The following is a 15,558-nucleotide window of genomic DNA, read 5'->3' on the forward strand; positions in this document are numbered from 1 at the left end:
ATCACTTCAGCAGATATAGAGCCAGCAAGATAGATCAATGTCTTGTACTTTACTGCATACTTGGGACCAATTTATATCTGAATAGTATTTCTTAAAGAATTCATACTTACCATACTTGCGTCCCACCCCTATAGAGGCCCGATTCCCTGCTCCTTTAGATGAACTCCAAAATCAGATGAAATGCTAGTGTTTCATCGGGTCAATCGAAACAAAAAGATGGCTGTTGGCATATGAATTGAACACACGAGGAAATATCATATATCACAGGACAAAGAAATTGATTGAGGATGAAAAATAAGTTTAGAACGTTGGAAATGCTATTACTAGTATGAATAAGTCACGATATTCAAATTTTTCATACACAGTACTTAAAAGTATGGTTGGGAATGGGACTTAAGTCCTACAAAATTAGCTCGTAAAAGAAAGATCGTAGCTATCTCCATAGAAAATTGAGTGAAAAAAAAAAATATATCATAAGGACTTATGTCCATAATAAACACAGCATACCGTCGTAGAAATATGCTAGAGTATGATATATTTAGCAAAAGAAAACATATTCTAACAAAATTGCCAATTACAACGGAAAATTCAATTTGAAGAAAATAATGAGACAATCACTAAATGGCACATTTTCACAATGAAAGTTTAAAAAACTGTTACAATGTAATGCATATTATTATAAGCTATGTGGATTTAAAGAAAACATTAAATTGCAAATTATGTTTTTATATGGATAGAGAACTATTTCAACTAACTTTTAATCAACTTTAATTGATTAAGACATATAAGTTTAGAAATTTGAAATCTATACCTTCATATGTTGTTGAACTAAAATACACCTAACATTTCATTTTCATTTGATTTCAATTCATCTTAGAAATTTATTTACATAATTTCATAAAAACAAATGTATGATATATATATATATATTAAAGCACGTCTTTATCAAGCAAGAGAAAACAGAGCTATAACAGATAATTTCGTACGACTACCACAGACCACAGACCTTGCAACAGATCGAATATGGAACTCTAAAACGACTCGTGAAACTAATAAGATCATGCTTCTGCAACAAACCGCTCGGTGCCAAAATCTCAAGATAGCTATCCACTCTATCTGCAGGACGGACTACAGAGCATCATTTCAATGCATATATATATATATATATATATATGCTATTTAAGAAGCTTTCATAAGAACTCACTCATTTTCACTTCTTAAACTATTATTGATTTATCTTGCAATAAAACTGAATCCTAAATGTTTAGAGCATATATATATTTGATATTTAAGAAGCTTTCATACAGAACTCACTCATTTTCCCTTCTTAATCTATTATTAGTTTATCTTGCAATAAAACTGAATCCTAAATATTTAGATCATCGAGACACGATCAAGCATATAGACTAGAAACAAGCAAGAAATGCGATCTGATTGAAATGACTAATAACGTGCCAAAAATTTGTAGCATAAAGATCAATATAGTTCAGCATCCGTGAGGAAACATGCCTAAATTTTATAGAAACACTTCAACAGCCACAAATTTCCGAAATATTAAAATACGGATGAAAATCAATTCGCTCAAAAACCTTGAGAACTTACTCTTTTGAGAAGGCAGTATTTAACTGCATATTGCACGTGACGAGATCGAGAGGAGGGACGTCCATGCGAGTGAGACTGCAGCGGAGGCTTCCACCGAGGCACAGAGGCGTAGAAAGCCGGTGAATACATTTCCAATTTCTTTCTTGGTTCAGCCGGAGAGGGAATCGCAAAGGCTTTCATCGAAATGAGGATTCGAGGATCTTGTGGATTAGAAAGGCCAAAGAGGAGTAGAGGAAATTAGGGATCAGAGAAGAACGGGACGGAGATTCTGAGATGGCCATGGAAGAATTGGAGAGCAAGAGAGAGGGAGGGAAAAAGGAAAATGGTAATAAAATTCCAATTCAAATATGAAGAGTTCAGAGTGTTGTGCCTCGTATTTATACCTCTTCAGAAAAATTAAAATTCCCAATGACAGCGCTGCCAGTTGAATTTTTAAATGGTGAGTCATTTCCATTCTTTTCGCGCGCTTTGAAACATAGTAAGCCATTCAAATAATTCACATTCCTAACTAACAATTGAGTATTTTTAATGAAGGATAACTCTCTATTTATACATTTTTGTCATCTAAGATAGGGATCACAGTTGTTCGTTGAGTCGACCAAAATTTCGAAGACGGTTGGGTAGATAATTGCATACATTCTTGGCTCGATTTGGCTCGATTCTGAGCATGGGCCATAGACATTGCTTTTGAAACCGCCCTCCTCGCCTAGATTCCGAGCATGGGCCATAATATAACAATTCGAGCATATACCGTGTTTAATAAGATCGAGATTCGAGCCCAAGCTCAATTACAATTCAAATGCTTCATCCAAGCCAAGAATCGGATCGAGTCGATCCAAAGTACTTAATGAAGTCCTTGATAAGTGTCACCAATAATCCCCGCAAGAACATACCCCGTCCTTAAAATGATGAAATCGCTTTGAATCTCGGACGATAAAGTCTCGAAGAACGACCTTAGAAATTAACTTAATGGCGGTATGGCAGTCTCTGCAAACCCTAAGATTTTTAATGATGTTTATGGTTGTTCCAGGAGCAGAGTTCATCACTCCAAAGGCAACAGCAAGTTTCTCACTGTGAACTCTTAAAGTGAGTTCTTTCTCCTCTTCGTCAACATCATGAAGAACTGAGGTCAAGTTTGGCACATAGCCTATCTTTTGAAGCTCCAACGTTAGTTTCTCCAAATACTTATATATCATCTCATGTTGAGGATGCTCTTTATCTCCAACCAGAAAAACATGAACTCTGCCTTTCAGTTCAACCAAACTGAACCCGGGCGGTTTAACCAATTGACGGTTCTTCATCATCGTTCTCATCCTTTCGACATCCGCCCACCTTCCAGCATCTCCATAAAGGTTCGAAAGTAATACGTAGTACCCACAATTATTTGGATCGAGTTCAAACAATTTTCGAGCAGCAATCTCGCCGAGGTCCACGTTCTTGTGGATTCTACAAGCCCCAAGAAGAGAGCCCCAGACAACAAAATCAGGTTTCATTTTCATTCCCTGGATCAAATCGTAAGCCTCATTAAGGCATCCTGCACGTCCTAATAGATCAACCATGCAACCGTAATGCTCGATACCTGGCTCGATATCGTATTTATGCTTCATGGCATTAAACCAGTGCCAGCCTTCTTTTATCAAACCAGCATGGCTGCATGCAGCAAGAACAGATACAAAAGTGATGTAATTTGGCTTCACTCCAGCCCGAACCATCTCGTAGAAGATGTCGAGAGCTTCTTTGGCGCAGCCATGCATGCCATAACCAGCAACCATGGCCGTCCATGACTTTACATTCTTTTCCTTCATACGATCAAAAGTTTTCTTTGCCATTTCAACTTTACCACATTTGCAATACATGTCAATCAAGGAGGTACCAACACACACATTTTCCTCCAAATCCATCTTTATCACCTACATGAATCAGCAGCAAATTCCTATTATGATCAATCTCAACAAAGTTAATTGTTAATATTTACCACATAACAACTTAGTCATTCATATGGTTTACAGACAAATTTGATCCCAAATCAATTTATTACTTATTAAACACTAGTTACACATTTGAAAGAACAAAACTAAAGTTTAGGCACTAAATTGTTACTTCAGTAAAAATTCGAGAGCCAAAGGTATTTTTTAACTTAGAAAATAAGATTCAAAGCTTTTTTGTACGGCTCAAGCTCACCGCTAATAAATATTGTTCGTTTTGGTCCGTTACATATCGTTGTCAGCCTCATAGTTTTAAAATGCATCTACTAGAGAAAGGTTTCTACACTCTTATGAGAAATGTTTCGTTCCTCGCTCCAACCAACGTGAGATCTAACAATCCACCCCCCTTGAGGGCCCAACGTCCTCGTTGGCACACTGCCCGGTGTCTGGCTCTGATACTATTTGTAACAGACCAAGCCCACCGCTAGCAGATATTGTCTGCTTTAGCCCGTTACGTAAGCCTCACGGTTTTAAAACGCATCTACTAGGGAGAGGTTTCCACGTCCTGACGAGGAATCCACTCCAACCAACCTAGAATCTCACATTTTTAGTGGGTTAAAATTTAAATCACCTGATCATGAATGCACTTGCCAGCCCTCAATGCCCCAGCATGAGCACAAGCCAGTAAAACAGTCGATAGTGTCACCACATTGTAAAGAACACCAACATGCCTCACCATTCCATGGAAAACCTCCAAAGCCTCCCCAGATAACCCACTTTGAGCATACACTGCAATCATAGAGTTCCAAGAAATTTCATCCTTCTCTTCCATCCAATCAAAAACCTTCCTAGAAACCAAAGGCTGCCCACATTTTGAATATGCATCCATCAATGTGTTTCCAACTCCAACGCTCCCATCAAAGCCTTTCTTTACCACAAAGCCATGAATTCCTTCTGTGATCCCCTTCCCTGATACTCGAGCGCAGGCTGATAAAACCGAAACCATCACAACTGAATCGAGAGGAATGTAATTGGCATCTCCAACCTCAGTTTCCTCCTCCAGAAAGTCCTTGAAAAGCAACAAGGCGTTGTCTGCTCGCTCATTTTGGACATACCTGTAAAGAGTAATAAGAATATGAACAACATGTTAAATTTATCATAATCCCTTATCGATGGCTGTGTGTTCTTCAAACTCAAAGAGTGAAAGTTCAAATTTACTTTAATCTATCAACTTAAGCTTTCAGATACAGCATTAGTTATAACATTACCCGGTAATCATCGATGTCCACGAGACCACATTTCGAAGGGGAATTTCGTCGAACAGTTCTCGTGCATCCTTCAACTCGCCACATTTCGAGTACATATCGATAAGAGCGGATGACACAAAAAGATCATTCTCGAAGCCGAAGACAAACGCTTGCTGGTGAGACATCCTGCCGGAGACGAGATCGCAAAGAGCGGAACAGGATTTGATGGCGCAGGGAAAAGTGGAGCGTGTGGGGCTGAGGCCAAGCTTCCGCATGGAGGAGAAGGCTCGAAGGGCTTCAACCGAATCGCCACTGCGAGCCAAATCGGCGATGACTGAGTTCCATGAATGCACATTGGATTTATCAACGTATTTGTTGAACCATGTCGCGAGATTGGGATTGCTCGAGTATCGGCGCCAACAGAGCTTCAAATGGAGCGCCAATTCAACTGAACGGCGATTCGGAATTCCCATTCACAAATCATTTGTAGAAATCTTCTTGTTTCTGGTCAGTATCCGCCATGCTTATTTAGCTTTCCTTTCCACATCTGTTTCTTGTTAGCGGCGGCAAGCAATTCCGGTTTCCCTAATATCAACTAAACCCATTTATTTTATGAATTTGTTAATTACGACCGTACACATTGGTCCTCTTTCGTATCCGTTTTATTTTATTTTATTTTTTTTTAATTTCAAAAAATTATATTTTCTTTTAACAAATTTTTAGTGAAAATTTGAAGAGATTTGAATTTTAAACTAAATTTATAAAATAAAATCATTTTTTAATTTTAAAAAATTTAAATATTTGTGAAATAAATTTGAAATTTTGAAAGCTAGAAGATTAAAATGATCGTTTTTTACCGTTTCTCCAAAAAAAAATAAAATAATAATAATAATAATAAATTGTATTTTGACATAACATTCTCGTTCAATTCTTCTATTAAAATTTAGAGTAGATATTAATTTATACTCATAAACCTTAGAATTGTATGAATTAAAACCACACTTTAATAGAATCAATTTACTTATAAATATGTAGGGTTTAGATTAATACAATTATTAATTTATATTTTTAATGAATTAATCCAAAATTAAAATATATAAATTGATTTGTTGAATAATATTTAAAATAAGGCAAGAGTGATTTATTCATCAACCCACACAACTTCAGAGCAATTTTGTAACAATTCAACAGAGTTCTAAAAACACAATTTCAAAACATCAAATCTTCGAATCAAACGTTAAGAACCAGTCTTAAACCAAAAACACTACAAATACTCAAACCAAAAGCTGAGATCCCATGATTGAGCTTCACAGAATTGGACCCACTCCTCTTCCCTATGAACTCGCCGGATTCCAGCGCCGGAGCAGCAGAAATGGGAGAAGAACGCCCATCGACCGGAGATGGGAAAAACGAAGACATATTTTGGGAAGCTCTGTGAGGCGGAACAGGTGGAGAAGCCGATATTGCAGAGACGGCTGATGGAGATAAGGCAAAAAGGGTAGCCAGGGACAAGGCAACGCAGAAGAATGAGGCGGCGGCGGCGGCGGCGGCGGCGGTAGCCATTGATGTCGGAGAGAGCTTTTTAAGAAATGATTACAGGTGGTGGGTTGAAAGATTGATGGGAATTATGGGAAAAGGAAGGGATAAAGCAATCAAAGAGGAAGTTTTGGGAATTGGGTAACTGAACATCACGGGAACGACAGTGTTTGTTATCCACATGAAATTACGACGTCGTTTGTTATGTCAGTAATTTTGTCGGGTTTCGGTCCTCGAAGTACAGAACGATTCCAGCGATCTTAGATGGCTATTTTAATGGCGGACAAGTTCCAGTCCCATGTGACGGCACCGTTTTGTGACAACATGTAAAGGCTTTCTTTTTTACTTTCTAGTAGCAATTTGGCTGTCTTTTTGCTTCCACTTAACAATAATGTCTGCAAATGATAACAAAAAGAAAAACATTTTGGGATTAATACATTGACACATTTCCCATCCGTCTCTAGCTCCGACGCCGACCCGTTTCCCCGAGATGATTGTGCCTGAAGATCAATGATAATGTCTGCAAATGATGATAAAAAGAACAACATTTTATGATCAAAACAACCAAGCAAGTAGATTTCCCATCTGTCTCTAGCTTTGATGCCAACCTGTTTGCCCGAGACGAACGTGCTTGAAGATCAATGATAATGTCTGCAAATGATGATAAGAAGAACAACATTTTGGGATTAAAACAACCACGCAAGTAGATTTCCCATCCACCTCGAGCTGCGATACCGACCTGTTTTCCCAAGACAATCATGCCTGAAGATCAGTGATAATGTCTACAAATGATGATAAAAAGAACAACATTTTATGCATTTTATAAAAATAACCAAGCAAGTAGATTTCCCATCCCCTCGAGCTGCGATACTGATCTGTTTTCACGAGAAGATCGTGCCTGAAGATCAATGATAAAAATGGTACATATCGAAAGTATCTATCATAATTCTGTGTGAGGTTGGGGGTGGAATCTATCATAAATACTAGAAGTTTACAACAGGAATGCAGGAATACTGCCTGCTAGTGCCAAAAAAACATGAGGAAAAGGATGGAAAAATAAATGTTCAATCCAAAAATTATATAAATGGCAGTTTTGGCCATTATGTAACAACAGATCCTCCTCCTACGGTGTTCGAATCGACCTGTAGGGGAATGGAATTTCTTGCACTAGAGAAGCCTGAGGTGTGCGGTATCGTTCAGCGTTTTAATCTGCCAGCCCGATTTCAGTGAATGCTGTAGAACAGTCACAGATGAATCTTCAATGCAAAACTTATGCAGCATTACCAAGCTGCATTCTAGGAGGCCTGTGAGAAGACATTTAATAGGAATTGAATGTGTGAAGACGGCGATACAAGTCGTACACGAGGAAGAGTTTCTGATACGTAGATCATTAAGTGTACTTTGGTGAGTTGCATCGCGAGGGGAGAGCTCGTCATCAGCTTCATGTTCTCCGGTGGTGGTCACAGTTTGCAGCCTGCTTTTGCCAGACTTTTTCCTCGTGATCCCGTGTCGCTGCCTTTGAGGCAAATCCCATTGCGAGGATGGGAGAGATTGGCTATCTCGATCGTGGATTGAGTTGGTTAGTTCGTGCGAGATTTGAAGTGTTTCGTTTGGATGGTGGGATACAACGTCTGACCTAAGCTTTTCAGGAAGTTCCAAAATGGTTCCGTTCAGAAAATGAACCATACGGAATTCAACCTGCCTTAGCGATTCTCCAGCTGGTGGAGAGAAGTCAGGCTGCATTCTATCGATGAAGCTCAATGTTTCAGGTGTATATATCTCGGACCGGAGGCAACGCTCCCAGTGTCCCTGACTCATCTCTGTAAGGGCATCTGAAGTTTGTATTTGTTCCTCCGTAAAATTTATTTCCTGCAAGTTCGTTGCATAGATGGCTTGCATAATTCAAGAAACAATGCAGAGAAAAGAATCAAAGACATAAGGGAGTCGCTTGTAGGCTGTATCAGCTACAGTTATCAATCAGTTTCTAACATGCAGGCCATACTTTCAACCATTTTGATCCATCGTCAACAAAACGAATCATCTACAACCCTCCCTAAGAACCTCAAGTGTTGAATCATCTATAACCATCCCTAAGAACCCTAAGAACATCAAGTGTAACAACCCAAGCCCACCGCTAACAAATATTATCTTATTTGAGCTTTCCTCTTCGGACTTCTCCTGTCTACTAGGGAGAGGTTTCCACACCCTTATAAGGAATGTTTCGTTCTCCTCTCTAACTGATGTGGGATCTAATAATTCACCCCCTTTGGGGCTAGCGTCTTCGCTGGCACACCATCTCTTATACCATTTGTAAGAGCCAAAGTCCACCGCTAAGAAATATTGTCCTATTTGGCCTTTCCCTTTCGAGCTTTCCCTCAAAGTTTTTAAAGCGCGTCTACTAGGGCGAGGTTTCAACACCCTTATAAAGAATGTTTCGTTCTCCTCTCCGACTGATGTGGGATCTAATAATCCACCCCCTTTGGAACCTAGCGTCCTCCCTGGCACACCATCTGGTGTCTAGCTTTGATACCATTGTTAACAACCCAAACCTACCGCTAGCAAATATTGCCCTATTTGCGCTTTCCTCTTCAGACTTCCCCTGACTACTAGAGAGAGGTTTCCACACTCCTATAAAAAATGTTTCGTTCTTCTCTCTAATTGATATGGAATCTAATAATCCACCCCATTTGGGGCCAGCGTCTTCGTTGGCACACCATCCAGTGTCTGGCTCTTATACCATTTGTAAGAGCCCAAGTCCACCACTAGCAGATATTGTCTTATTTGGCCTTTCCCTTTCGAGCTTCCCCTCAAAGTTTTTAAAACGGTCTACTAGGGTGAGATTTCCACACCCTTATATTTTGTTCCCCTCTCCAACTGATGTGGGATCTAATAATCCACACCCTTTGTGAGCCAGTGGGACCCAGCGTCCTCGTTGGCAAACCATCCAGTGTCTAGCTCTGATATCATTAGTAACAATCCAAACCCACCGCTAGCAGATATTTTTCTATTTGAGCTTTCCCTTTCAGGCTTCCCCTCAAGGTTTTTAAAAAGCGTCTACTAGGGAGGTTTTCACATCGATATAGGGAACATTCTACTCTCTAACCGATGTGGGATCTAACAAGAACGCTAGTGCTATCGATTGCTAGCTTGCCTAAACTATACCATTATAATGGCACAGCATAGCCCCTTCCTTATTTAGTTTGTTTATTCTATGAACTTCACAGATTCTAAATCGGCTTCATTGGTCCTTTGAACAAAGCGTTCCATAAAATTCAGACAAAGCATGAACAAGAGACTAACAAACCAAGTTAAATTGATTCAACCACAAGTTTAAACAGAATTCAATGCCTCAGAGGACAAATAACAAACAGTTTATGGGCATAATGAGACGAGTTATTACCTGGCAAACCGAAACTGCCATGGATCGAGCCCGATCCAAGGGAGACGAAAACACGGCATTGAAACGAACCCCCTGAGATTTCAAGAACACCGCCAACGCTCTCGCCTGCCGCTTGCCTTTCGGCGTCAAAGCCGCCTCAGGGCACCGCCCGCCAACCAAGTCCGATCTCAAATTCAACTCGCACTCCCCGTGGCTGATCAAAAAAACCTCCATAACCACCCGATCGTCGTCAATAGAACTCGACGAGAAGCTCCGCGTAAACATCGGCGGTGGAGGAAGCTGCGGCGGCGGCGCCAGGACATTATACGGATCCCAAACCTTGATCGCTGGCCCTAACCGAGGCGTACCGAGGGATGATAGCTGAGGAGACAACGGCGACGCCAATGCGTGACATGGTAGCATCTCCGGCTCCTGCTCGAGAACCTTCTTCACCAAATAGTTCTCCAATTCAACCCTCACCGGCTCGACATTATCATCACCATCATCGCCGTCGTCGTCTTCCTCCTCCTCCTCCTCCTCCTCCTCCTCCTCATCTTCCTCTCTTTCCTCCGCTACTTGAACGGATTCAGCCGATCCCATTTCAGCAAAATCAATGCGCAAATCTTCTCAATCTCAGCGATTTAATGCCCATGATTGAGCATTTGGAAACAAGAATTCTGCATAATACTTTAGATAGAAACGAATCGAGGGTTTTTTTTTTTTTTTTTTTTTTTTTTTTTTTTTTTTTTTTTTTTTTTTTTTTTTTTTTTTTTTTTTTTTTTTTTTTTTTTTTTTTTTTTTTTTTTTTTTTTTTTTTTTTTTTTTTTTTTTTTTTTTTTTTTTTCTCCCTCGTTGGTGGGCAGATCTAGAGATAAAAGGAGAACAGATCTGATCGGAGATGGGCCGCGGGGTGTAGTTTGGGCAAAGGGCTTTTTCTCAATAGCACACGAGATAGATTTGAATTAAATTGTTTTGGTTTTTGGATTCGTTGTTTCACATGATCCGTTTCGTACAAAACAATTAAAAAATTTCACGTTTATTTGTTATACACAAAAGAGACCAAACATTTTTAAGCCTACGCCTCCGCCCAATCTCACATGTCCAAACAAACTGTCGGCCTCTCCATGAAAGTCGGATTATTTTACCTTATTCTATCCATTTTTCAATTTTTAAAATATACTAGGGTCAAAAAATATTTACCGTATCATAAAAATGTGTCGATGTCTGAGTTGTAACGGCTCAAACCCACTGCTAATAGATATTATTCTTTTTGAGTTTTCCCTTTTCAAGCTCCACATCCTTATAAATGGTGTTTCGCTCTCCAATCCAACCAATGTGGGATCTTACACGAATCCAACCCAAGTTTTCTGTCACGCATCACAAATCTCGTGCATGCTTTTTTTCTTTCTATCTATATGAGATTGACCTAGAGTTCGATCGTACTCTATTAGATCAGATCGATGGACTTGCCCTATGGTATGCTCTTAAGGCTTTTTTGACTCCTTGGACTTACTCATACCAAAGTCTATTCAGATTAAGGTCGAGTTAGCTCAAGACCATTTTAGTACATTGACCTCGGCTTGCATTAGGGCTTTAGCCCTGAGAATTCATCCCACGATCAAAAGTAATTATTTGCCTAGAAAATTTTAATTTTAAAATTATTTAATTAAAATAAGATGAATTTCATTCATCATTTTCATATGTATCATTATTTGGGATCAATTTCATATGTTTTGTTACCATAATTGTAACATCTTATGTGAACAAGATAAAGAAGAAATTTCACGTGGCATTCTTTGATGGGCTAAAGCCTTTTCTCATACCAAACTGGCCCAATGGGCCAAAAGAGAACACTAGGTATTGATGAGACAGATTATGGGAATCAAACTTAAAATATATATTTAAACTTTTAAAATAATTTCAAAAATACCTTTCAACCTAAAAAAAATTATTATTATTACTTTTAAATTTTTTTTACAACTTCAAAAATATATTTAAATATTTTTTAAAAGTTTTAAAAAAATACTCATAAATTTTTAAAAATAATATTAATATTGTTAAAAAAAAATTAAATTTTTAAATATTCCTGCCCTTAAAATTGAAAAAAGAGGTGATTTATCCTCAAATATAGTTAGACGATTCTAGTTAATATTACTTTTATTCGTTACTAAAAAAAATTAAAAGATATTAATGAAACTTAATAATGTGAGATTTCACATACGTTTTATTATTTTTATAATTTATTTAAAAATTTATGGATACTAATAATATATATTTTTTAAGTTTATGATATATTTTAGACAAAAATAAATAAATAAATAAACAATTTTATTTATTTAATGCTTCTCTCAAACCGGTTATGAGTGGGAAGTGAAGCAGAAATAATAATTAATATGCATTTAAGTCAATGAGGTATAAATAATAATTAAAAAGAAATAGGTGGTGTTTAGAAGATACAAAACAAAACAACTAATTAATTAATTAATTAATTAAACAAATCCCATGTAACAAGCTGGCAATCGACAATTAATTAAAATACACAGAATATGTCCGAATATTGTCTTCCTTTTTCAATAAACACGACCACCAACGTTGTCTTTTAGCGATTCCCACCTAAATTTTATATATTTATTAATTTCTGTATTTTTTTTTTTAATGTCTGCATATATATTATTATTATTATTATTTATTAATGCAGCGTACAGCCGATATTCCAATGTCAATGGCTGAGGCCCTTCATATTGGGATCAGATTTAGATCTTGTTTTATAGTATTTTTAAAAGGTTAATAAATCATTTGACCTATTAATTAATTATTATGTATTTAAATTCAATTTAACTCCTCATTATTTTAAAAAAAATTTAAATACCGATGGTAAAAGATAACCGACCCAATTTTCCATGTCAGCTTAAAAATTGGCGTAGTATCGTCGAAAGAAAAACTTTCCCTGAAAAAGAAAGTCGTGTTGGAAAAAATGAATGTCAATATAAAAAAACAATAGCAACTAATATGAAACAAATTAAACATCAACGAAAAAATAGAGAAAGGGAAAAGACACACGAGAGAGACTTAAAAATAACCTAAAGTGAACTTAAACCATCAACCCACTCCCGAGACACAAAGGTTAGTAGCTGCATCGAGAAAAAAATATTAATTTTCTTTTATAATAGTATCCTTTTTTCTCTCGACACTATCATTTACTAAAAGCTAAATCTACTTCAATGATAATAATTATATTTATAATTAAATAAATCATCCATGATTTTATTTTTTAAAAAAATAATTAATTATGGAAAAGGGAATGGCATTGAAAAGTGACAAATATGTAAAAAGAAAAAAGATAGGGCTTTATGAGTAAATATTAAAAGAATTGGGGACCATGAATAAGAGAAAAAGAGAATTTTTAATTAATTATTTTGTATAGTAAGGGCAAGTTGTTGAATGATCAGTCCCCATACAAAAAGAATAAGCCTTCTACTTGTAATAGACTACACTCCCGACTAATATTTGAATTTTAAAATAAGTTCCAATTTTTAAAATTTTAATTTATTTGCTATAATTTTAAAATTTACTATTTTTTAATTTTGAATATATTTTAGATATTTTTTTAATTAAAATAAAGAATATAAATTGATGTAATAACTAATCTATAAAAATTAGAAGTTATATGTAATATTTTTTATTATCATATTGAAAAATAAGTTCGTTGTTAATATTTATTTTATTTTAAAAGATATTATTGTCGTAAAAAAAAATTAATGCGTAAAATTTAGAATATGAAAATGGAGTTAAAAGAAAAATATTAAAAAATATATTGTATTTACTCTTACAATTTTTTACATTAAAAATATTATATTTACAAAATTTAGATTATAAAATTTTGTCCATGTATTTAATATTTTGCTTGAAAAGTATTTATTCTTTTATATTTTAAGTTTTTTTAGTGTTGTGTTTATTTTTTATTTTTTTCATTTAATGGTATGTTATTATTCATTGGCATAAAATTATGATGACCTAACAATTCTATTTGATATATATGTATATATATATATTTTTTGGAATAATGCGTGGAGGGATATTTATATTAGAGGATAATAAATCTATTCCTAAAATTTCTCGAACCTTTTTTAAAATACTTAATCATTTTCCTAAATTTATTCATAAAATCCATAATCATTTTAGTAAATTTATTTCTAAATCCATAAATATAATTACTCAATTTATTTCAAACCTCTATAATAAAAATGAAATGAATAGATAAATAACTCATATATATATATATATATATATTATAAAAGAATAATTAAGCTTTCCCTTTCAATCATTTATTGTAAAATTAATTAAAATTATGTTAAAAGGCAAATGGTCGGTTGGAAAAAAAGTAAAAAAATAATAATAAATTAAGATGCATGCGTAGCGAATCCACAATTTATATATTGAACTGTAAATTAATTAATTAATTAATTAAAAGTAAATATTAAATACGAGCATGATAATATTTATTGAGGAACATAACTTCAACTGTGGTACAGCTGGATTTTATCTGTAACTTCCTGAATCATGTCCAACCTCCTTTTCATATTATTATTAATTATTATATGTTTATAATAGTCGCTTGATTACCTTTTTGTCTCCCAACATATATCTAATTATTAACACGCGCTTCATTTTATTACATTATATTAATTTTATATAATCCACCACCATTTTTTTGCCACGTATTTTTTAATTTTAAATATTTTTATATCAAAACATTGCTTTTTTACAATGGATAACTATCACATAATAATTGTTTTATTTATTTATTAAATTATGCCAAAATTAAATGAATAAACTATTTATTTTATGCACTTGGAAAAATAAATAAATAAATAAATATGGCTACAAAAATATGAGAGAGAAAGAGGAGAGAGAGAAAGAGGAGAGAGAGAGAGGCATTCCCAAAGTTGACAAACGAATTGCATTATTTTATGGGTCAAAAATGTTATAAATGTGATTTTCTCCTCAATTTCAGGCAGGATTTGGCAGCACATAATTTTGTACGTACACATACTTTATAATTAAATATATATTTTGTCTTTATTATAAAACTTTAAGCACTTCCTTAAATAAAAAACCCCAACATTTTCTGAATTTACAGTACAGTCCTTTTTTTAATTTCATGTTTCCCCCTAAAAATAGGGATTTTCAGTTCAGACTGACCCATTTCCAGCATCAAATCTTATAGTAACATTAATTTAAATTATAAATATTATAAATTAATAAATTTAGACAACAAGTTACTTAAAATAAAATTATTATTCTACAACAACTTCACCAAAATAATTATAAAATTATTATGCACATAATTTTTTTAAATAAGACAAACAGAGAAAGACAAGCTAATAAAAAAAAACGGTTCAAATTTTACGAAAAAATCGTTACATTTTTTATTATCGTGTTTTATTTTTTTTTTTTATTTTATAATTTATATCGCAATTAAAAAAAAAATTATACCCAAGTGAAAAGTTATATATTAACATTCTTAAAATGATATTTTAATAAAATATTTAAATGAATAGAATTTTTTTTTTCTTTTTTCAATATCGACAGACAGGATAATTATAGGGAGTGTTTCGATATCTTTCCCAACCATGTGGGACATCTCAATCTACCCTCTTTCAGGGTCTAACGTTCTCTGCCAAATTCACCCTCCTTCGAGGTCAATGTCCTTATTGGCACATAGCCTCCTCGATCCACCCTTCTTTAAGGCCTAGCGTTTCTCGCTGACACTCGTTTCTTTCTCCAATTGATGTGGTCGGCACACAGCCTCCTCGCTAACACATAGTTTGGTGTCTAGCTCTCATACCATTTGTAACAACTTAGACCT

At 35.2% G+C, this 15,558-nt stretch overlaps 3 protein-coding genes across 3 annotated transcripts; all 3 read right to left on the reverse strand.

Moving 5' to 3' along the window:
* Positions 1–76: 76 nt before the first annotated feature.
* Positions 77–5,399, reverse strand: LOC111482143 (pentatricopeptide repeat-containing protein At3g26782, mitochondrial). The gene is made up of 4 exons (XM_023127814.1): positions 4,796–5,399; positions 4,159–4,642; positions 1,603–3,512; positions 77–152 (listed from the first exon to the last, which is right to left on the reverse strand). The coding sequence occupies exons 1-3, from the start codon at positions 5,245–5,247 to the stop codon at positions 2,469–2,471; spliced, it is 1,980 nt and encodes a 659-aa protein (XP_022983582.1). The 5' UTR covers positions 5,248–5,399; the 3' UTR covers positions 77–152; positions 1,603–2,468.
* Positions 5,400–5,893: 494 nt separating this feature from the next.
* LOC111482150 lies at positions 5,894–7,018 on the reverse strand. The gene has a single exon (XM_023127821.1). It carries the CDS (start codon positions 6,335–6,337, stop codon positions 6,005–6,007), a length of 333 nt encoding a protein of 110 aa, XP_022983589.1. The 5' UTR covers positions 6,338–7,018; the 3' UTR covers positions 5,894–6,004.
* An 87-nt stretch (positions 7,019–7,105) lies between these two features.
* Positions 7,106–10,427, reverse strand: LOC111482146. Its single transcript, XM_023127817.1, has 2 exons — positions 9,711–10,427; positions 7,106–8,179 (listed from the first exon to the last, which is right to left on the reverse strand). The coding sequence occupies exons 1-2, from the start codon at positions 10,287–10,289 to the stop codon at positions 7,478–7,480; spliced, it is 1,281 nt and encodes a 426-aa protein (XP_022983585.1). The 5' UTR covers positions 10,290–10,427; the 3' UTR covers positions 7,106–7,477.
* Positions 10,428–15,558: the final 5,131 nt, after the last annotated feature.

This window comes from Cucurbita maxima, unplaced genomic scaffold (assembly GCF_002738345.1).
Source record: "Cucurbita maxima cultivar Rimu unplaced genomic scaffold, Cmax_1.0 Cma_Scf00007, whole genome shotgun sequence".
NCBI classification, from domain to species: Eukaryota; Viridiplantae; Streptophyta; class Magnoliopsida; order Cucurbitales; family Cucurbitaceae; genus Cucurbita; species Cucurbita maxima.

Bases quoted from the DNA above. Each gene is read 5' to 3' on its own strand.
- LOC111482150 (XM_023127821.1), bottom strand. From the start codon at position 6,337: ATGGCTACCGCCGCCGCCGCCGCCGCCGCCGCCTCATTCTTCTGCGTT.
- LOC111482146 (XM_023127817.1), bottom strand. From the start codon at position 10,289: ATGGGATCGGCTGAATCCGTTCAAGTAGCGGAGGAAAGAGAGGAAGAT. The intron at 8,180-9,710 runs GTAATAACTCGT...ACGAACTTGCAG, and splicing joins TGGCAGTTTCGGTTTGCCAG to GAAATAAATTTTACGGAGGA.
- LOC111482143 (XM_023127814.1), bottom strand. From the start codon at position 5,247: ATGGGAATTCCGAATCGCCGTTCAGTTGAATTGGCGCTCCATTTGAAG. The intron at 4,643-4,795 runs GTAATGTTATAA...TACTCTTTACAG, and splicing joins TGGACATCGATGATTACCGG to GTATGTCCAAAATGAGCGAG. The intron at 3,513-4,158 runs GTGATTTAAATT...TGATTCATGTAG, and splicing joins GCAAGTGCATTCATGATCAG to GTGATAAAGATGGATTTGGA.